Source organism: Akebia trifoliata, chromosome 11, assembly GCF_017979445.1.
Source record: "Akebia trifoliata isolate Shusen 1 chromosome 11, ASM1797944v1, whole genome shotgun sequence".
NCBI classification, from domain to species: domain Eukaryota; kingdom Viridiplantae; phylum Streptophyta; class Magnoliopsida; order Ranunculales; family Lardizabalaceae; genus Akebia; species Akebia trifoliata.
Window position 1 is genome coordinate 1,347,496 of NC_141385.1, and position 24,012 is coordinate 1,371,507.

Consider the following 24,012-nt stretch of genomic DNA (forward strand, 5'->3'; position numbering starts at 1 on the left):
AATGAAGATAATGAATTTTTTAGAGAAAAAATCAAAGATTTTTGGAAAGAGTTGAAAAGGTTGACATTAAAGTCATTTTCTGTTAGTTTTCAAGTTAGTTATATGTTAAGAAGCATAGTAAGATTACCCAAAAATTTATGATGATTTTGTATTATTATTATTAACGTTGTTGTTGTTGCTTTTGCTACTACTACCATTATTATTATCAATAATAATTGTAACTATAATTATAATAATAATAATAATAATAATAATATTATTATTATTATTATTATTATTATTATTATTATTATTATTATTGTAAAATGTATTTCAAGATTATCATAAGTGGATAGTCTGTGAGAATCATGAGAAACAGTCTAAGAATTGTTTTTGATTCTGCATGATTTTGGTTATTGATTATGAAAAAATTAAGTCGATAATCCGAATCAAACGATGCATTAGATTCTGGAATCCAATTATGAGCCAGAATTAAATTCTAGAATCCAAACCAAACACCCTTCATATCTATTCGAAGATATTGATTTAATATAGGTTCTCTAGATACAATTAACAATAATTTTGTTTTCATCTTCATACAATTGCATATTGTTTATCATTATCTTTTATGTTTGGAGAAGTTGAATTGATTCCACAAATTAATCGAAACAAAAAATACATGCTCAATCCTTTATATTATAGATGCGACTTTATATATTAATGATCATTTGGAGTAATATTCTTCAAAGGCCACCCGCTAGGACGCATCCTCACTTATCCGATGCGTGTGATGTGCGGGCGTTGCATGTGCCCTGAGACTAGTCTTTGGACAAGACCTTGGTCTATGGGTTGGGCAAAGCCTAGATATGGGCTGGGTCTATTGTCTATGGGGATACTCAACTATTAAAAAAAACCATTTAAATACAACAATATTTATTAGCAATCATGTTGTCAACTTTTTCAAGTGTTAGATTCTATATCAAAATGCCCCTTATGCTAAATAAAGGGCCAATTGATATTTCCGGTCCTAATATAAATACTACATCATGGACTAATTTTTTGTGACTTTCATTAATAAAATGATGAAAAAAAAATTAAATATCTAACGAAATAAAATTTAATTATCGAAGCATCTAATCATATATATTAAAATTTAATGAGGGTAAGGCATAAACATTTTGGGAACAGATCCTCTGTAGTGTTTTTATCCTACAGTTCCTGTAGTACTCTTTAAATGGTGGATATGTCATACTAAAAGATAAAATCTAACACATCAACCATGTATTGATCATGAATTGGATCAAATTTGAAAAAAAAAATTAATTATTTGTAAGCATGATCAGATGGATTGAAAATGAACAATCGTTGGACTCTTAACATTTCAATGTTAAAGATATTGGTTGTATATCATGTGCCACTCTCTCAACTGTCTAAATGAATTGTAGGATAAAAAAACTACAGAGAATCCGCTCTCTCCATTTTGACATTGTTTGGATTCCCAAAGTCGCAGGAAGTAAGAAACTCAAAATACCAACTTCACATTATCATGCCGTCAATTTACTATGAAAAAGAAGAAGAAGAATGTGTTATTGTCACACCAACTTTTGCTAATGCCACACCAAGATGTGTACGTATCTCTTGTGATTTACATGTAAATTGGGGTAGCGTTAACAAAAATTGGAGTGGCAATAGAAAAGAATCGTGATCCGAATATGTTAGTGAACTCCCAGTTAGCATGCAAAAATGCTTTTGAACGTAAGAAGTGTGAGACTCGCAGCTCAGTTGCGTTTATGCACGCCAATGAAGTCTATTCTTTCATGATTTTTTTTTAAATGTAGCTTTTGATGTTGTTTGCATGTTTTTTTAATAATGGCATTAATCAAAAATTAATTAAGGTAAGAGAGCAGATAAACTAATTGTATTACCTTATTAAAATCATTTTTAATAATAACAAAGTCGAATTTGTAGGGAAATTATAATAACATCTCAAGTGGAAACCAATGAGAATTGGGCACAATGGTCAAGGCATCCCTCCAAAAAGGGAGAGGTCTTAAGTTTAACCCTCTCGTTAGACACCCATAAGATTTTATCCTTGCTTACCTGGTGTAGATGCAAAAAGTTGCATTACCTTGAGATTTGTGATGATGTCACACGATATCCTCTCCTCATGCCTCTTGGTGTACCTGCATCAACACCGCTCCAACTTTTCTCTTTTTCAAATGTATGAATTACCCGATGAAAGTTTCCTCCAGCTCGGAGAAGCTTCTTATTAATCCTAAAGGCAGCCCTTGAAATTAGGATACATCTCCATGCCTTAATGTCGTTGGGAAAGGTTTGCAAAGCAACGAGTCGTAGTTCTAATACAATACCATCTAATTCATGTAGTGAAGGATTACTCCATTGGGTCCTTTGTCCCATCGAACGTCTCAAACTTTCAAGGATGGAACACCTTCGGAAGGTCAAATGCCATTATTGTTAGTGAAAATGGCGATTCTCTAAGTTTTCAAATAATATTATGAGCATGTCGCCCCAAATCCCTTCTCCTGACTTACTCCTCATCCTTCATCCGCAACAACTCTTCCATTTCTTCCCGAGTCATAGGATTCCAGGCTTCTAAACTCCTCTATTGAATTTCAATTCCTAACGAATTTATCATTTGATCAATCTCTGTTTGATATGCTGGGGGGGGGGGGTCTTGTCTTGCTCTCATTTCTCCACCAGTTTTAGTTCCTTTACCCAACCTCTGCTTGAGTTATTCGTTATCCTTTCTTATTGCTCGAATTTCAGCATTCTGGCATTCTAGCCCTTGTCACATCTCTGTTCTCATTTTCGTCAGTAAGCAATGCACTGCATGCAGAGGGTCTTGTGCTGCTTGTGGTGGATTTATTGGTTCATCAGTTCCTTCTCGTCTTGTTCTCACCATTTTGGTCATTTTCCTTGTAACGAATCTCACAGATGGCGTCAAATTGTATATGAATGTTGCACTACCTTGAGATCTGTGGCGATGTCACACAATTCCTCTCCTTGTGTCTCTAGGTGTGCCTGCAACAACACTGCTCTGATGACCAAGTCAGGATTTTTAGTACAAAAAATGGTGTAAGGTATTTTCAAAAAAAATCGCATACCTTCTAGTACCTTGCACCTATGTATTTAATGAGATTTCCCAGATTTTTCTCTTTGATTTTTGTTTGTACGGTTCCATCCTTTTAGAGACTTTCTTTAATTTTTGTAAATATGATTAAACTCCCGACCCTAAGGGATTTGATGCCTCCGAGATTTCATCCTTGACCCTCGAAACTTGGTTAAATGAAACGACCGACCTTTCTTCCTTATTTGCTAATTAGGACACTCGGCTAGGTCGTCTCAAGATTGTCATGTGCCACTTTTTTTTCCCGAAAAATGTCCTCCACACCTGGTATGTGTGGTTTGTGAGATATTGCATGTACTCGAGGGATTTAGACAAGATACAATACTTTAAGAGGCCAGTTGTCTCGTTCCAACAAGTTAGGCCTACAAGTCCGGAACCACCATCATCACACACACAATCACAAATCTTTAATAAAGGAAGTTGTGGATTCAATTTTAGGCTTGAACCAATAACTCTATTGATTGATACATTGGGTGTGCACATTGAGGTTGTGGGTTCAAGTCCATCTTCCCTAATCGAAGAAAAAAGAAAGAGAAAAATCACATGGTACTTTAAATATATTTTGTTTACTTTATGCATCATAAAAATGAATAAATATATAAAAATTATATACAACAAAAAATTACCCTTTGTGCCATTAGAAATTTTGGGCCTTCCAAAAAAAAAAGAAAAAGAAGCAATTGTACCATCAACTTGTAATGGTACAATTACTTTGTACAACAAACTTATACTTTCTTTAAAATGGAAATCTTTTCAATTTGACTTTTTCTAATTGTTATGGCTTTCAATCTATATGGTGTTTTTTGGAATAAAATTAATACTGACAAACATAGTGACAAAAATCATGATTTTTTTCAAAAAGTCACGAAGTTTTTGAAAAAATTATTTGATTTAAAAAAAAAAAAAAACACGATTGATCGTGATTTAATCAACAATTTTTTGAAGAAAAAAAAACACAAATTGTTTTTGTATTTAGTATTATTTAAATGTTATTTTATCATTTAGTATACGAAATACGATTATTCCCCAAAATGTTTGGTCAATGGAAAGAGTGCATCTATGAAAGATAGGGAGAAAATTACGATTCAACTATTTAAAAAAAAAAAAAAAAAACGCTAAATGTAAGGGAGTGAGTAAACAAGAAAGGTAGAAAAGAACAAAATCCTTTATAAAATCCTAAATGTAAAGAGTTTTTTTTTTTCTGGTCCAAGTTGGAATTGAAACATTCTAAAATGATACGAAATTTTAAATCATGGTGACATGTTAATACCTATTGTGTAATGATTTTCTAACACCCACCTATGCCCTTATTCATTTACCTCAAGATACATATAATCATAAAAAAATTTTATGCATCTCGAGGCAAATAATCAATGATTCTGTGATGGAGGCGTAAGGAGGGGAGTGTGTGAGATAAAGGTGCATCATATTATCACAACTACTCCAATTTCAAAGTTGATAACCAAATATTGCATAACGATACGTTCATTTTCCACCTTGACCCGTTAACCGATTCATGATTTTGTTTTTGGCTTATTGACCATTATTAGAGGTGGAGATGGCGTAAATGCTTTGTCAGTTGTTGAATAACATTTGCCTAAGGTCCAACATCTTTGGATACTTTTTTGTCCAATAACCAATGAGAGAGTTAAATGCGGGCAGAACAGTCTATTTGGGATCCAATTTACTTTTTAAAGTTAGAAGAAAAGAAAGTTGGGACCAGTTTCTTTGTCTACGAATTGCTATTGGAAAACGTGGATGTTAAGCTGTTAAATCAACATCAAACTGCCACGTCATATTAAACAAATATAAAATTTAGCATTTTATACATCCACCTATGTTTTAACTACTACATTAAAATAAATAAAAAATAAAGACACCATGATTTGAAAACTTGTTCTGACATCTCATCCCGTCTATAAATAAGATCGAGTTATCTTAGATGAGTTTTTCGATACGTTTAAATAATAAAAAAAATAAATTATAATTTTAAATTTCGTTTGATACGTTTGACTTATCTATCCGTCTTGTTAGTGAACGATTTCGAGATGTATCAGATGAGTCGTCTCGATCTTGGGCATTTATGTATTAATTAGAAATTTAAGATTGCAATTTTTGGGAATATGGTCGTACAATCTTATTTAGGGTTTTCAATGGATCGGATTAGAATCGAAATTTGTTTCATTCAGGTCCAATAACTTCTGATTTGGATTGAAGAATTTTAGGTTTTCAATAAGATTTTGATCCAATACCTTATCAAATCAGTTTTGGATCAACTAACTATGTCCTTCTATATTTTATTCAAATTAATAGAATTTATTTAATTTTTTATATTAAATCAGGTTTGATCCAATCCCATAGTTATTATATATGATCCAATATTTAACGGATATGTTGTTTTGGGTTCAATCAGATCCTTATCGAATTGGACCCAAATCAACTCAATCCAATCAGGACCCAAATCATTTACAGCCTAATCTTATTGGTCGTTAGACCCGATTGGTCACATGAAGATCCGTATATTCCACTTCTAATGTGAGATACAACGAATATGTATTTCCTTCGGTCCACAAACAAAGCCAGATTCAAATTTTGAGATATTTGCCGAGAGAGAGAGATTTTCAAATTTGAAAGAGGTGAGGGTTGGGGACCACATTTTGACTTTAGTTTTTGTTCTGTTTTGGGTAGTGGAAGCAATCAAATCTAAGCCAGAATATTTTGGTATGGCTTGATTAAAATCCTGCCGTCCATGTGATGCATTATGCATCATCAAGGACTGGACCATCTCATGGGATCCAAGTACGTGGAAAGTTAAACATCATTAGATGATCTAAATCAATAAAACATATTTGTATATCGATCCTTGACAAATTGATTATGATATTTAGATAAAGAATGGATGGACAAGATCACCCAAAAGGATAGACTTTTTGACTGCTAATTCAAAGGTGGACCACTCTGGTGGGTGAGTCCTGACCCCATACTCGTTACTGTTTTTAAACCTATCTCTATTTTGGAGAAGCCCCATTCTACATTACTCTTCACATCTCCAAATATAGAGATTTGGAGAAATTTTAGAGGGTCTCCCGACAAGGAGGGGATCCTCTATCGTAGTTTTTTCCTTATCAGTAGAGGATTTTGATTAGTTAAGATTTACATGTTGAAAATAGAAACTAACACCTCGAATGTGTAAGGTTGAGGATGTATATCGATTTTAAAAAAAATGTTTTTTTTTTTTTTAAATAAAGTTTAATCAACAAATTCGAGAATGTCATTTTTGACCCTTTCTCTTTTAAACCCTTTAAAGTGAATGAATAATATTTGATCGGAAATCAAATTGTTTTGAAGTTGCACAACCTCTTCAAATTTGAAGGAGATGCCAGTTTGGAGGAAAATTTTAGAGATATCCATTGGAGATGCTCGAATGATTATTACTTTTAAATAACCTTATCTTCAAATTAGCTGTCAAAGTCCTCACTTAGATCACTAATCTTTGTACGTAAAATAAAAAAATAAAAAATAAAAAAGTTTTATCTCAATGATTTGGGTGAGTTAAATAGACTTTTTACCTTAGGAATTCATGTTAGAAAGTGATGGATTTTCACTATGACTAGTGAACTAATACAATCCTCTTACGCTATTCTAGTTTGGGATGTACAATCAATCAATGTAAGCAAAACAAAAATGATTAGTAAGTCTTTGAGAATACTGAGCCTATTAGGTCAAAAGAACAAAATCCCAATTAGATCCTTTGAAGATTCAAAGGTTTGTAGAAGAATATAAATAAATATGAAAATACAATTTTTAGAGGGTCTAGGGTTGAAAATAATAGGATTTTGAAAAGAGAATAAAAATCAAGGGATTTTGACAAAAGATTTGAAGGGGTAAGCTTATTTAAGTCATTTTAATTAATTAATTAATTATTTATTAATCTTTTTCCAAATATAAAAGGTGAAAGGGTATGTTGTTAATTGACAAGGTGCATCTGAAATATGTAGGCTAATGATAAAATGACTCGAATATGTACTTGGTTGATGTGGCAAGTGTCAGAACCGTAGACTTTTTCCTTGTGTATCCCAAAGAAAATATATCTATGGTTATGTGCACTTGCCACATCAATCGAGAACGGCTTTTCAAGTTAGATTATCATGACTCATATATATAAGCTTAGAGGAGTATGTAAACAATACCCCCCGTGTCAATACAAGGAGGAGATTTCACAAGTGGAAGTTGTATTTTTTGAGGTTTCGGTCATAATATTTAGAAAGTGTTAATTGAGAAATAATTAGACATTCTAGTGATTATTCAAAAAGTTTTAGATTTTTTGATAGTTAACTTAATACATCAATTATTAAGAAATATTTTAATAATTAATTAAATTTTTTAGAGAATAAATCATTCAAAATAAAATATATATACTTTTACGGTAAAATGTTGAAATTAGGAAAGTGGGTTGGGAAATTTCTATTCCTAACTACTTTTCGACTCCAATATTTAGCACGATAATAAAAGGTCAATAATGTGATATTAATCTTAAATTTCAAAGTCCTAAAGCATTTTCAAAGTCAGAAACAACCATTAACACGCTCCAAGCACCACCCTTGTCACATGGGTGTAAAGATCTTTGAATTCAAAGGTTGGAAAATAATCAATGCTCATTGTAACAATGATAATAATAAATAAATAATATCTCAAAGATTTAGGTTTGGATTAAATAAATTTTATTTTTTATTTATAAAATTATTTTTAATTAATTTAAGAATTCGATGTTGATGGGATTTGAACATAGGTTTCTTTCTATCTAAACCCTAATTTTCAGTTATTGAGGGGAGAGAGAGAGAGTGTGTTTTATTTATATAAGATCTTTGATTTAACTATTTCTTTTAACGAGGGCTACCATTCTCCTAATTGTGCTGACTAAGATCAAAATTAATGGCTGAATCAACCCATTTTTCTTCTCTCCCAAGAATCAAATATGTCCAACAACAAGGCTCTGAAAGTAGCTTATGGGTGGGTCCCATTTCCACTGGTCATCGACAACATCATTATATTTATACGATGTGAATCTCGAGGCATCCGTTAGTGGTTCGAACGCGTGCCAACGTTCGTCCTCCAATCTTTTTAATATATATTTTATTCTCACCTCCTTACAAGTCCTGCGCGAAATGATAGAAAGACCAAAGAAAATGACGTCATCACGGGCAACACGTTAAAACACCACGGGCAGCGGGCAGAAACTAAGGACCAAACTCTCTCTCTTTCAGTATGGACACTGACGCCGTCTCAAGTCACTGACGGAGAGACAATCATTCGCTACTCCCTAAGCTTTCCAAACCTCAGGCTTGGACTTAGGTTCGGGTTCCAAAAGTAGTTCGAAAAAGCCAATCGAAAGAAAAGAAAATTTTTTTTTTTGCAGTAAAAAGGAGGAGAGATTCGATCGAGAGGCAAGAAAAAATGGGTAAGATCGCGAAGAAGAAGAAAGGTCGGCCGTCAAAGGTGGATCTTGTCCGTCGTGGACGGAATCCTGGACCGGGATCTGACCAACGCCGCAGTCTTCGGAGTCGGAATCTGACATACACCGAAGACTTCGATGATGACGAAGAAGATGAGCAGGAGAGGAGGAGAGAGAAGAAGTTGAAGTTGGTTCTGAGACTTCCTCATAATAAATCGGTGGTTTGTAGTAGAGTTGACTCGGTTACGAGTTTAACTCGGACGAGTGGTGGTGGTGCGGTTGTCTCTGCGTCTTCTTCGGAGTATGGAGACGGTAATAAGCCATTTAAGAAGAGAAAAATCGACGGTGATGATGATGTCTGCAGCGATGGAGACAGAGATGATGATGATGAAGATGGTGATGATGATGATGATGATGATGATGATGAAGATGATGATAAGGATGTGCGATCGAACGGATCTGATGATGAGAGGAAGGTATTTGAAATCGTCAGTCGTGTTTGTATGGAATCATGAGTTTAGTTCAGTAGTTGAGTTTGAGTAGAGTAGCTTTATTAAGGATGTACTGTGAGGAGTGTGGTTTCTCTTTCGAAATCCAGCTCAGCTAAATCTCCTCTCTCTCAGAATTTTCTAATTGGTCGATTTTCTCTCTCTAACGGTCAACTGTCATAACTAACCCCACCAAAGGAATCTTCTCTCTCCTCCCCTTCTCTCTGTCTGTCTGTCTCTCAATCACACATTCACTTTCGTTCTCTTGTTCTGTGATGATCTGTGATGTCTCTTATGTGTTCTTTTTTTTGTTTGTTTTTGTGTGATTGTGTTTGAGATTTGGAATTAAGCTTCGATTCTGAATTTTGGCAGGAAAGAAGGCGAAATGCAGATCCGAAAGCTATGGATTCTGTTCAAGGTTGTTTTTTTTTTTTCTCTCTTATAGTCTTTTTTCATTCTCTGTTTTTTCTATGTGCCTGAGTTTAATTCTCCATTAGGGCTTCCGTTACCGGATAGGAAATTATTGGAGTTGATTCTCGATAAGCTTCAGAAGTAAGGGTTACTTCCTCAGTTCCTCTCTTTGATTTTTCTCTGTCTGCTTTTGTGGTGATTTTGACTTTGGTTTGAATGTGGCAGGAAAGACACATATGGTGTTTATGCCGAACCTGTTGATCCTGAAGAGGTAGTTGGAGAATTGGGATTTTGAGTTTTTTTTTTCTTTCAGCATTAAGCTTATATACGAATTGGACTTTGTGATTTGTGATTGTGCCGAATTCTGCAGCTTCCCGACTATCATGATGTGGTCGAACATCCGATGGATTTTGGAACAATAAGGAAGAAGCTTGCAAGTGGCACATACTCTAACTTTGAACAATTTGAGGTGGGTACGCAACTACTCATTATTTGATTTTTCATGAACAGTTTGAAGTAATTGGTAGTTATTGAATATTGTTTGATACCCTCTCCCCTCTAAAAGAAAAAAAAAATTGTGGGTTTTTGGACTTATGTTATCTTAAAATGGAACTCTTTATGCTAAAGGATTTATTTTTCTCACTATCATTGGTATGACTTGTTTTCATTGGTGGAGTTCTGAATCCAAAACAATAATAATAATTCCAGGATCTTAATACACTTTTTTCTAGGGAGACATTATTGTTGGGAATCCTTAACATCCCAACTGTCATGTTGATGAAAATCCTCAAACCCCTGCGTTGAGGCTAGCATTTTCCTATTATTATCTACTAAACATAACTTGTCGAGCTTTTTTTTTTTTTCTTTCCGCAAATAGTTATCCTAGATGAACATAGTGATTCCTTCTCGTATCCGATGCACGAAGCCTGAAGCAATAGAAACAAAGGTAGCTCTACCTTATCCCTGTTGTGCGGCCTATATGATGGGAGCCAATTGGAACACATACATGGGACGGGGATGATTACCACTCTATGTAGAATCCACTCATCTACCCATCATAAAAGGTGGTGAATTTGGTGTTAGAATTCTATAACATGTGGCCCATTGACCTCACGGTTTTTGGTTGTTTAATTGCACAAGTATTTTATATATATATATATATATAATGGATTTCAATATTAAATAATCCCAATATTATTATAATTATAAATATTCTTTAAAATTAGTAAGAGATCTTGATGGATAGGAAACTTACTACTAAATAACTCTAGGCCCTCAACCTTCATTTAAAAGAGGATCAGCAACCCCATTTTAGAAATATATAGAGAATGAACTAATTGTGGAAAACGCAGAGTGATATCCATCAATCACTAGAACCCGTCAATCCACATAGAGAGAAGGGAGAAGGTGAGTTTAGAAGAAATGATCAATTTGATTGGGGTTTCGAAAGTTTTGAGGAATACGTGGACATAGAGGCCACTTTCAACGTCTTGAATTAGCGATTTCTCAATTGCACAAGGTTAGTACCCTTAACTCGTTTTGCATTGAATGAATAGTGTGTTTGAGATATGCGATAGATTAGATCTTATTGGAAAAAATAATAATATGTTAAAATTATGTTTTAAGATTTTGAATACTTAAAATATAACATGTGGTATCAGAGCCATAAGTACTTGAATCTCCATATCTTGGTTACAGACCATTCATTGATGAATGTTGCCATGATTTAAGATAAAATTCTCATTCCAATTTTTTGATCTCGTTGTATATCTAACCATGATTATTATGATTGAAATTTAATTTCAATAATTTTTGTTTAAACATTCAAATCAGTGATTTTTAAGAATTTTCGTTTTGAATTCAGTTTTTATTTTTAGTTATAAATTTTCGATAATTGAATTCAGATTTCGGTCTTATGATTTTTTGGTAATTTCATATTTTATTTTTGGTTATGAATTTTCAGTAATTTGAATTCAGTTTTTATTTTTAGTTATAAATTGTCGGTAATTGAATTCAAATTTCAGTATTATGAATTTTCGGTAATTTGAATTCAGATTTTATTTTGGTTAGTGGGAGAATGGAAAATGGTGAGATTAGTGAGAATGTGGAACCATTAAAATAACTCTCGAAGAAATAAAAGTGGATATCCTATCATTTCTTAATCTTCATGAAACTGTTAATTTTCAAGATATTCAACAACTTGAGGAGAATGGATAACAGTTAGAGCAAGTTGGTTTACCATTTTATCAAGACTCAAATCATTGTAATTAAAGATTTACTACCGGTAGTTCTGAGAAGATCTTTCAGAGTAAGAAGACCTGTCATTTCAGATGATTACGTGGTGTATCTACAGGAGTCTGGTTTTGATATTGGGATAAATAAGAATCCGGTTACGTTTTCACAAGCAATGGAAAGTGATGATTCTATCAAGTGGATGGATGCTATAAATGAAGAATTAAAATTTATGGGCCAGAATTGTATTTGGGATCTCGTTGAATTGCCTCATAAAAGTAAGAAAATTGGTTGTAAATTGATCTTCAAGATCGAACGCGACGAAAAATGCAATGTTGAACAATTTAAAGCTAGACTCGTGGTCAAATGTTTTACTCAGAAGGAAGACATCGATTTCACGGAGACTCTCTCTCCAGTTTCAAAGAAAGACTCACTTAGAATCATTATGACATTTGTGACATTATAATTTAGAGTTACACCAGATAATGTGAAAACGACTTTCTTAAATGGGAGTTTGGATAAAGAAATCTATATAGAACAGCCATAAGGGTTCACAAAAAAGGGAAAAGAAAAATTAGCGTGTAGACTTAAGAAATCTATTTACGGACTTAAACAAGTTTCAAGGAAATGGTACATAAAGTTTAATGATACTATTACCTCTTTCAAATTTAAAGAAAACATTGTTGACCAATAAATACATTTGAAGATCAGTGGGAAAAAGTTTATTATATTGATTCTGTATGTGGAAGATATTTTGTTAGCTAGTAGTGATCTTGGTTTGTTGCACAAAACCAATAATTATCTCATTAAGAACTTTAAGATGGTTGATATGGGAGATGCAACATATGTCATTGGCATAGAAATCTTTAGGAATCAATTTCAAAGATTATTAGGGTTGTCTCAAAAATGTTATATCAATAGAGTTTTAAAGAGGAATAATGGGCAACCTTGTTCTCTTGGTGACGCTTCTATTAAGAAAGGAGACAAGTTTAACTTGACGCAATATCTGTAAAATGATTTGGAAAGGGAGTAGATGAAGGATATTCCATACGCTTCAGTTATTGGAAGTTGAATGTATGTTCAGACATGTACCAAACTAGATATCGATTTTGTAGTTAGAATGTTAGAAAAATATCAAAATAATCCGGGAATAGATCATTGGAAAGTTGCAAAGAAGGTTATGAGGTATTTACAAATGACGAATGATTATGTGTTCATTTACAGGAGATTAGATCATCTAGAAGTGATCAGATACTCGGATTTAGATTTTACCGGATGCTTTGATAGTAGAAAGTCTACATCAAGTTTTGTATTTCTGCTAACGGGAGGAGCTATCTCGTGGGGAAGCATGAAGCAGAGCATTACTGCTTCATCCATTATGGAGGCTGAATTCATGGCATGCTTTGAGGCCACAAGTAATGCTTTATGGTTATGGAATTTATCTCAGGACTTGGGGTTGTCGACTTTATAGTCAGGCCGCTGAAGATATATTGTGACAATATCGCAATTGTGTTTTTCTCTAAGAATGGAAAGTACTCGAACGGTGCGAAACATATGGAGGTCAAGTACTTGGTGGTTAGAGAAAGAGTCCAGAAACAATTAGTGTCATAAGAAAACATTAGTACTACTTAAGTGATAGTTGATCCATTGACAAAATGATTATCATCAAAAGCCTATAGAGAACATGTTATCAGGATGGGTCTTTTAGAAAAATCTTTTATGTACTTGGAATAGATTACTTTGAAGTGGTTATGTAATTGACATTAACATTAGTACTGAATAAAGTTTGTTTTAACTTATATTCTGTTTTATTTATATTATACATATTTGTTTAGATTTAAGTAATACAGGAAATGTCTTGACAAGACAAATAAATGACACAATTAAAGGCTATATCAGAAAATGTATTAATGGCGTGATAAATGGAAGGAATTATGACATAGATGACGTACAACCGACATAACTCACATTAATATCTAATCGAAATATGACATTAAAGAATCTAATATCATATTGGGAATATTGATGATTTTAAAATTCGTGGTCACGTATAAAAAGGTTTTTGGTTAGATAATCTTAAAGTTGAGTCTTTTTCAAAATGTTTTGAAATCCACTATTAGTACAATCGGTTTAATGAGCGAAGTCGGAGAATACTAGAATTCTATAACATGTGGCCCATTGACTTCAAGGTTTTTGGTTGTTTAATTGCACAAGGATTCTATATATATAATGGATATCAATATTAAAGAGTCTCAAAATTGTAAGAATTATAAATATTTTTTAAAGTTAGTAAGAGACCTTGATGGATTAGAAACTTACTAAAAGAATAACTCTAGCCTCTCAACCTTCATCTATAAAAGATGATTGATAACCCCATATTGGAAATATATAGAGAATGAACTAATTGTGGAAAACATACAAAGAAGAGAGTTCACAAGAGTGATATCCATCAATCACTAGAACCCGCCGATCCACATAGAGAGAAGGGAGAAGGTGTGTATAGAAGAAATGATCAATTTGATTGGGGTTTCGAAAGCTTCGAGGAATATGTGGACAGAGAGGCACACCTCCAACGTCTTGAATTAATGATTTTGCAATGGGACAAAGTAATTACCCTTAACTCGTTTTGCATTGAATGAATAGTGTGTTTGAGATATGTGATAGATTAGATCTTATTAGGAAAAATCATAGTATGTTAAAGTTATGTTTTAAGATTTTGAATGTGTAAAATCTAACATTTTGTAGTTATCACTCTCTTAAATGTTTTAGGAAACCACATCCTTTGTACTTGGAAGCTTAATTAGATTGCATGATTTTTTTAGTTTGTAATTATACCCTTATTAATTTAAGCAACAAGTCAAACCCATTCATGAAAGTGTGTATATGTGTAAAATCACTAAATGAGAAAGGCTTTTATTATTTTTAGAATTCCTTAAAAAGCGCTTCCCACATTTTATTTAGAAAGCTGTTCAACATTCTTCTCATTTTTCATACTTGCATGGATATCTCCGCTTGCATACATTTTCTTGTCTATTTCTTCTTTCCCTCTTGAGCAATGTGTCAACGCCTTCTATTAGAGAATCGGTTGTGTTTGTGGTACACAATCAATGCTACCTTGACATGTGGCATGGCTGCAAAGTGTTAGGGTGTCCAACAAGGGCAACCTCTAGAAACTCCAATTCAGCTGGCATGACTGTACAAATATTAGCTTGCTGTAAAATGGATTTTCTAGGTGGTGATGTAGTAATTTGTGACACAACACAAAGAAACTTTAAGTTTTTTTTTAAGAAGGGGGTGACCATAGGCTAGACTAGCAAGGATGAGGCAACTGGCCTCTTAGAGCACCATATCTCACACAAATCCCCCGGGTACACGCAATATCCCACAAACCACACATACCAAGTAACTTGGGATAAATCCCTTTGGGTGGCCAACGAGAAGGCTTGAACTCAAGACCTTTCCCTTTTTGGAGGGAGGCCCTGGCCACTATGCTGACACTCGTTGGTTAAAGAAATTTTGAGTTGGATAGCTATCCAAGTTACTAGAGTACATGATCCAAACTCTGAACGTTAATTCATATTAGAAAGGCGTTAGGGAAAACTAGTTCTACCATATGTATTTCAAGTTAATAGGGTTGTTTTGTCGTGTCAATATTTTGGCACAAGAAAAACTTGGAAATTGGAAATGCTGAGGTAACATTGTACTCAATTAAGTAAGTTATTAGATATAACCATGATTTATGATATTTGGGGAATTAATTTAAGTAGCATTACTTATGGGAACTTTTAGGTATGTTGAAAAAATAATGTTACCAGTTATATACTTTGCGAAAAATGATGATAAATTATTTATTGTCCCATAACCCATTACAATCATCATCATTATCAAAGCCATATCCTAAAAATCTATGGACAGTTGAACTTAACCTGTTCTTCCATTATTAATAAAAGGGGAAATTATTAAAAAAAAAAAAAACCAAAAGAAAAATATATTTCGTAAAAGAAACCCAATTTTTTGAAAATTGTAAATGGGAACCTAATTTAGTCATTTAAGGGTCGGTAAAAAATGATTTTTTTAATAAAAAAAAAGAAGAAAAGTTTCGACTGTTTAATGGTCGAAACTTTTCTCTCTCTTCCCTCTTTGTCTCTCTTACAAGATTAAGATCTTAAGATGAATATCAAGATCATAAGATCTTAATATTGATGTATATAAAAGAAGGAAATTCGAAATAAATATTAACCGAAATCACTGAATTATGATGAAGAAGAAGAAGAAAAAATTCGGAATAGGTTCTTCTGTCGGTGGAACTACAACAACGAAATCGAGGGAAAATGGGGAAGAGAGAAAGTTTTGGCCATTAAACGGTCGAAACTTTTTTTTTTTTTTTTTTTTTTTTTAATATTAAAAAAAAGCTATTTTTTACCGGCCCTTAAACAGCCGAATTAGGTTCTCATTTACAATTTTTAAAAAATTGGGTTTCTTTTACGAAATATATTTTTCTTTTGGTTTTTTTAAAAATAATTTCCCCTTAATAAAAAAATCCTTGGTTTAGCCTATTCTTCCAATATTAATAAAAAAACCTTGGTCCTCTATTCAAGTCTATCTAGAATCATGTCTTTTGTTAATTCAAGCTTCTTCAAATTTGCTCTCACCACCTCAATCCACATCATTTCCTTGGACTACGCAAGAATTTGTCGATATTTCTGATCAAATCTTCTTGTTCCTGGATGCTCCATAGGAATAAATTGTTATTCTGTTTCTATAAAGAGAGACATTTATTCCAAATCACAACACGAGCTGTCTATTTTTTGAATATCTTTCTTTGATTCCTGAAAAATATCAGTGATATAGATATATACCTAATATTGGATTGTGGCTTGACCTACCAAATATTTCCATATCGATGTATCCGATATTTTTGTTTCGACAATGTGATGGAGAACGGATGTGAGAAAGATACTTTTATTTCCAGTCTCCTATTATTTAATATTGTTTGTATTTCATTTTTTCATTTAGGGACAGAGACAAAAAATAGGGAATTCCCCTCCCCCCTCCAGTCTCCTATTATTTAATATTGTTTGTATTTCATTTTTTCATTTAGGGACAGAGACAAAAAATAGGGAATTTCTCCCCCCCCCCTTTTTTTTCTGACAGATAAATGTAAAGTCAATAGGGAACTATTATCCAATTATAATTCTATGGGATGGATTCTCATCAATCTCTACAACCTTATGGATAATGAAACAAGACAATGAAAATGGTAGCTTTGGGGTATTTCGTAGCAATCAATTTTAGCTGTCGTTTCCACTCGAGATATGGTTTTATTCAAGTATCACTCCATATTCTTTATCTCGGTCATACATATCCTAAAGCCTTTGGACTTTACACCTTCTTCCAAAGCTCTATTTTGTGTTGAATCCCTTTGTAATTTTATAAAGTAACATTAATTCATATCCAAATAACATATACCCATAGTCACAGAGTTAGAATAGAGGATTAAAATGACATGGAAAAAGGAATAAAATGGGGAAAAAAAGCAAGAAAAAAATTACAAGTAAATGTGAAAAAAAATAAGAAATACATTTTAATTACATTTTTGAGCAAACCACACACTATTAGAATATCTATGCATGATAACATGTTTCCACACAATTATGTTTATGCTAAAAAAAACATCAAAAAAATCTTTTCAGCAAAATACCACACGTTTTAAAAAATTAACCACCTTAACATCAAGACATTATCATAATCCCAAACTACATTCATGAATCATTAAATCCTATATTATATATCAATTCCCATATTACACAACATTCACGAACCAAATCACGAGCAACGATAAGGCCATGAAGATTAACCATAGGCCCACAACAAATGTTATTCTTTTTTATTTTAAAAAAAATGTGTTTAAAACATAAAAACATGTTTTTTTATTACTTAAAAAAAATGTGTTTTTTACTTGTTTTATTTGTTGGAGGAAATCGTGATTAAACGTGAATTTCTTTATAAAAAACAACGTTTTTTGTATCTGAATGTACCTAGGGATCCTCTTTTGAATATGAGCAACTACTTCATCTATATCTTGTGCAAACATACATGGCTTGGGAACTAATTCTCTTGAATATGAGCAACTACTTCATCTATATCTAGTGCAAACATACATGGTTTGGGAACTAATCCTCGGTGCAATGCAGCTGCCACTGGGTACTCGTCTGTCCCCCATCAATTGTTCTCACACTAGTCACAACTTCGTAGTACATTTTTTTAATTCTATTGATATATTATATATCCACTTAGTATTCATTTCTTTTCCAAAACTTATCAAGTTAACTCTTGTTACCATGTGGAGATCCTTTCTCTAAAAATACTCCATTTCAGCAACTCAGTAAGACTAAGTGGACTAGTTACAGAAAGCACTTTTATCTTAAAGTCCTAATGGATTATGCTACTACCATAATGGCAACACCTGGAAAACCTAACTCAGCTTTCACGTTCTTTTTATCCTCTTGACTTGTCACAAAACCAGTTGATTCTCCATCTTTGGTTATTGTGATCCTTTTTCTTCATCTACCACATTGAGCCATGATTCTCCAAGGGTGTCCTCAACCATAACCAACATCCTCTTCATATGCCATGGTACAAGGCTCTGCTTAAACTCTGGGCCTGACCACCATATTGCCTCATCACATAAATTCATTCTAAAATCATGATGTGACACAACTTATATTCTAAGGGAGTGCCTGTCTGCACCTATGATGACCAGGGTTGAAGTGCTGTGCAGAATTTACTAAACCATTGATTCAATTAGTTGATTGCCTTTATTATTTTGCAGATCCTCTTGGACCCTCTTGTCATGGCTTACTGGTAGAGTGGCCAATAGAGGTTCATTAGAACCAAACGATGTACTCTGAAGTACTTGTGAGGTTGAGAAAGAGGTAGTATGATGTAGAAATGAATGGGCATGGATTTAGAATTTTCTATTTCTCATAAATTCTCTAGTCCACCGAAAGGACTGTCTGATGTTACCAAAAAGCTCTAGGTCTGATGTCTTGGTATGATGCGACAGTGATAGGGGAAAAGTACATAATTTGTTTGTCATACATATAAAACTTGCTGCCCATAGATATGTTCCATGAGTTGCATAAATAGAAGTGAATAAATTAGTAAATTTAATTCTATTACTTTCAAAATCCTTCAAATACCTTTGATAGCTATTTTGATGCTCATGTTGGGTTATTTCACTCCATTAATCACGGTAAGGTTCTACTGTGAACTTCACATCAATCTTTATTCATTGCTTAAATGACTTGATTTATATCAAAGAATTCAAGTTCCTCCTGGTAAGTTCAAGACATGGTGTTTAGATTAGATAATGGCCGTTGTTAATTTTATTTACCGCTTTTTAAAGTTTATTGTCTTGTATGCAGAATGATGTTTTTCTTGTTTGCACAAATGCAATGAAATACAATGCACCAGAAACCATATATTTTAAGCAGGTAAGAGTTTTAACCTCTCTCTCTCTCTCTACCCTTTTTTCAGTTTTTCTTTTTTCTATTTAGTATGTCTTGTTTCATATATTGATCTTATCGCTTCATTTTTTGGGAAGGCACGCTCCATACAAGAGCTTGCAAGAAAAAAATTCCAGAGGCTAAGGATCGAGATTGAACACACTGAAGCAGAGCTCAAGTCAGAGCAGAAAACGAAATCCAACAACTGCTCAGAGAAGAAGCCAATAAAGAAGCCCTCATGCAGGACTGTACAGGAACCTGTTGGGTCCGATTTCTCTTCAGGTGCCACTCTTGCTACCGCAGGAGAGACATGTATCTTGTCGACTACAACTCAAGCTGGTGTCTGTGAGAGGCCTAGCAATGTTGACATATTTGTAGACGGCAATTCTTCCCTTACTGAGAATAAACCAGAGAAGGCAGAGGAACAGCTTTTAGGTATGTTGATAAAAGTCAACAATCTCCGAAACATCTATTGAAAGGTCATTCAGAATAAATACCAAAATGTCTGGTGTGACTCTAGTGATTGTTTTCTTACTAAGAATTGGCTTACTCAGGCCATGTGACTTAGATGATACACGTTTATCATCCAATATACTATTGTTTTCATCTCAGACTTGAACAAGTCTGATGACTCAGACAGAGATTTTTTTTATCCATGATTTATAGATTTATGGGGCAAAGATGTATCAAATACTTTGTCATCAATGTTCATGTGGTTTTCTGGTTATTGTTCTGATTTCTTTCCAATTATAGGGAAGGGATTACCATCTAAATTCGGTAAGAAGCCATTTGTGGTAGATGATAACCGCCGTGCAACTTACAATGTCTCGAATCAACCAGTGGTCCGAAATGAATCAATATTCACAACTTTTGAGGGAGAAAACAAGCAATTCATCGCTGTAAGTAACAAAAAATTGTTTTTTTCCCCTCCACTTAGCATCTTTGGCTTCTGTACTCATGCGGTTTCATTTTTCTGAAACAGGTGGGTCTTCATTCAGATCATTCTTATGCAAGGAGTCTTGCTCGTTTTGCTGCAACTCTTGGACCTATTGCTTGGAGAGTTGCCTCCAAGAGAATTGAGCAAGCACTTCCCGTGGGTTTCAAATTTGGTCGTGGTTGGGTTGGAGAATATGAACCTCTTCCGACCCCTGTGCTGATGCTTGGAAACGGTACCCACAAACGGCCAGACTCAAATTCGCAGAATACATCCGAGTCAAGAAAGGATGACAGGACTGCATCGAGGTTCAAGGCTACACAAAATGATATGCGACTAAGCCTCAGAACTAGTTCATCAGGTGTGGAAGCTTCTGGTATGTCGCCAAAGGACAGCCCCCGTGGTGGTCCTATTTCAGAAGGGAGGCCGGGTTTGTTTGGTGTTGCTGGAGCGAAACCCATTGTTAATTCCATGTATCAGCAGCAGAACTCATTACCGAGGAGTTTTGCAAAATCTGACGGTGTCTTAAAGCAAGTTGAGTTGAATCCCATTGATGTTTCTTCACGAAAGCAGCTTGTGCACAGTTCAGAAGGGAAGCCAAGTCCGTTTAGTGTTGTTGGTACCAAGCCCATGGTTAATCCCATGTATCAGCAGCAGAACCCATTATCAATGAATTTAGCCAGTTCTGACAATGTCGTAAAGCAAGTTGAGTTAAATAGCTCATCCTCAGCTTGTCGGAATCCTATAAACATTTCTTCACAAAAGCAGCTCGAGTACAGTTCAGAAATTATGACTTCCAAGCAACTTGAGACTGATTCAAGGAACAGGAATCTTGTGCAATTTGTACCCTTTAAGCAGCCCGAATCTGATGAGGCTGTCTCTTCAGGAATTATTAATGGGAATAAGCATAGAGTAAGCAGAGTTAACAGCCCCTCTGATTTTGTTTCTAACCAGCAAACCAGAGCAGCAACTTACTTTCCTCGTGAAAATCACGAGCAGGGTCTTAACGACCCAGTATTGATGATGAGAATGTTAGCTGAAAAGACACAAAACCAGCAAAGACCCACAAACCGGACGCCCATAATTGGTGGTCCACAGGTTATGCCATCAATTTCATCCTCGAGAAGAGATGATTCCAGTGCTGCCACCTCTGCTGCTCGGGAATGGATGACGCTTGGGACTGCACAGTTTCAACCCACGGAAAGTATAGGTTCACCCAAGTTGCAGATTGCTCCTGCATCTCCGTACAACTCAACTCGGGAACGCTTTCAATCAGTTCCACAATTTCGTGGGGTACCCGAGAATAGATTTCCCCCTCAAGCATCCCTTCCACAACATGTTCGTGTTGGTAATGAACAGCTCCAAAACAACAGACAGATGGTTTTCCCACAACTGGTAACGACTGATATCCCAAGGTTTCAGGTACAATCTCCTTGGCGAGGTCTTGTACCACATATCCAGACAAATAAGAAACAAGACACGCTTCCCCCAGACTTGAACATTAGTTTCCAACCGTCTGGATCGCCTGTGAGTCACTCTTCGGGTGTTCTGGTTGACTCCCAACAACCAGACCTGGCTTTGCAACTCTGAATTTGGTTGCTATTCCGAGAAAAAAATGACAGAAAAAATAATGCAGTACTTGGTTTCAGCTTTATCATCAGGGGCAGATATTTTCCCTCTCTACCTCTGGGAATTTGAATTTTTCAAAATCTGTTGAGATTCCAATCTACATTAGAGGAAGGAATTCGATTTGAGTCGGAGATTTCAGTCATAGAGGCATTTGTCTCGTTCCAATCTAAAACTGATGATTACCATATAAAGGAACAGAAGGCTCTGCGATGATTTTAAGAGTCCATGTACTTCAAGGAAAGATAAAAGGGATTCAAAGGAGGTCAATGCTTTTCAATCTTCGTTTATGGCGAATGACATTGACTTGCAGCGGCGCGGGTATTTATAATCTAGGCATGTATGAGCAGGAACCTTAGGAAGATCTCAGCTACAAGTGTGAGAGAGCCAAGTCGATGAACCATCTACTCACTACTGTCTTTTACTGCCACAGGTTCTTAACCAACTGGTATGACTTTGAGAAACCCATTGGTTTAAGCTTTGTACATTAATTAAAAAAATGAAGATTAACTGCTGAGATTTGTGTTGTCTACACTCTCTGTAACTATATTGTTAGCATGCTTTAAATATCCATCTACCATTGCTGTTGTTGCATGCATTGTTTTTTATTATCATTATCATGATATACTTTTTTTTTTTTTTGGTAAGTATAATATATTGAAGAAAAGAGAGAGAACAAAATACGCAGAGGAGGTCTCTCAAAGAGCAATAAAACAAAGAAAAGCTAAAGTATCAATGATTACCTAAAGAGTTCCATCTAAAACAAAGTTATCAAAAATAGTTCCCGTGAACTTTATGTTCTGTTTCGATTAAAGGTACATTAAGCCCAAGATCTCCAAGAAGCCACCGTGAAAGCTTCTCATCTTACTATTAAACACCATATTACTTTTCTCATTCCACACCCCCCAAGTAATAGCCGAGGGAAGAATAATCTAAATGAATCTTTTTCTGGAAGAGAGAGGATTACTGGCTCACCCTTTTACCCACGAAGAGAACTAGTAAAATTTTATTTCCTGAAAAGTGCATGGTGTGCATTAGGAAAAAATGGATTAAACGAGGGTCCTTAAAGAATTAAAACTGTTGAAGTTAAGAATTTCTTTTATAATATGTGGTGACTTTCTATCAAAATTCTTTCATCAAATTCCAGCAATAAAGTAAGAAATGATCGATTCGAGGCTACCCTTTGGTTTGATATCAATATAATCTCTCTAATGGAGATGGCAATGGGTCAGCATAATTGGGTCTAGAATCTACCCAACTTGACCAAATGGTCTTTTGGGTCTATTATTTTTTATCTGAAACGAAGTTGTTACTTAGTAATGAAGCATATATTACCACACAAACATTCTTTTCTAATACTTCATTTATTGAAATTATTTATACTACATCAGATGAGGAACACCCACCATTTAATGGAAAATTTAAAAAAGAAGAAGAAAAGAACATAAATCTGTCAGAATTATATTTCTGTAAAAAGAGATATATATAGTACATCAAAAATCATATTTCTTCCCACATCTTTAATTTTAGATTGATTCCAGTAAACAGTAGTAGTAGAAGAAGAAAATGAGAGGTATGAGTATGCAGTGTTAGACGTCTTCCATTTGTTTCGAGCATGTTCAAGAGCTCATAAACGAGACAGTGATGATCCAACTGGGAAGTAAGATAAGGGAATTGGAGGGATCCGTTTAGGTTTCTTTGATTTCATGACATCGACGGATTGGGTTTCACTCAATTTGCTTGGGGTTCGATCACTCCCGTCACATGAAACACAACTAGAATCGAAAGCGCAACTAAAGAAGTTTGAGAAGAAAGCCATGGAGATTTTTTTTAAAAAAACCTTGTGAGAGCCATATGTGAAACAGCAATTATGTTCACTCCTTACAGATACAATCCCTATAAATAAACACACATGAAGCATGTTGTGTTTCTTAGTTCTTGAGGAAATGATGTCGGAAAGTTCAAATGGTCAATCTACGTGCTCTTGACTTCTTTTACAATCTCATTTCCTCCATATTTCCTTCTTGTATCGATGTGATCTGATCCTAGATAAGTTAATTACATATTAATTGATAAGGGACCCGCGCTTTGTAAAGATAACGTGTGGTGGGCGCTTAGGCCTTAAGAGGAGTGAAAGTGGTCTCTTTGAACAGCATCTTATGTATGATTGGTTGCAGCTTTGTTATGAAAATTTTAAAAACCAAATCAAGTCGACCACAATTCAGTTGTTGAAG

The 24,012-nt window shown here is 34.4% G+C and overlaps 1 protein-coding gene across 1 annotated transcript; it reads left to right on the plus strand.

The window, feature by feature from the left end:
* The first annotated feature begins 8,370 nt into the window (after nt 1–8,370).
* On the plus strand, nt 8,371–22,372 carry LOC147390196 (uncharacterized). Its single transcript, XM_086457359.1, has 9 exons — nt 8,371–9,055; nt 9,440–9,485; nt 9,565–9,619; nt 9,704–9,749; nt 9,849–9,947; nt 19,138–19,206; nt 19,317–19,653; nt 19,972–20,117; nt 20,201–22,372. Exons 1-9 carry the CDS (start codon nt 8,582–8,584, stop codon nt 21,740–21,742), a joined length of 2,814 nt encoding a protein of 937 aa, XP_086313485.1. The 5' UTR covers nt 8,371–8,581; the 3' UTR covers nt 21,743–22,372.
* Nucleotides 22,373–24,012: the final 1,640 nt, after the last annotated feature.

Bases quoted from the DNA above. Each gene is read 5' to 3' on its own strand.
- LOC147390196 (XM_086457359.1), top strand. From the start codon at position 8,582: ATGGGTAAGATCGCGAAGAAGAAGAAAGGTCGGCCGTCAAAGGTGGAT. The intron at 9,056-9,439 runs GTATTTGAAATC...GAATTTTGGCAG, and splicing joins GATCTGATGATGAGAGGAAG to GAAAGAAGGCGAAATGCAGA. The intron at 20,118-20,200 runs GTAAGTAACAAA...TTTCTGAAACAG, and splicing joins AAAACAAGCAATTCATCGCT to GTGGGTCTTCATTCAGATCA.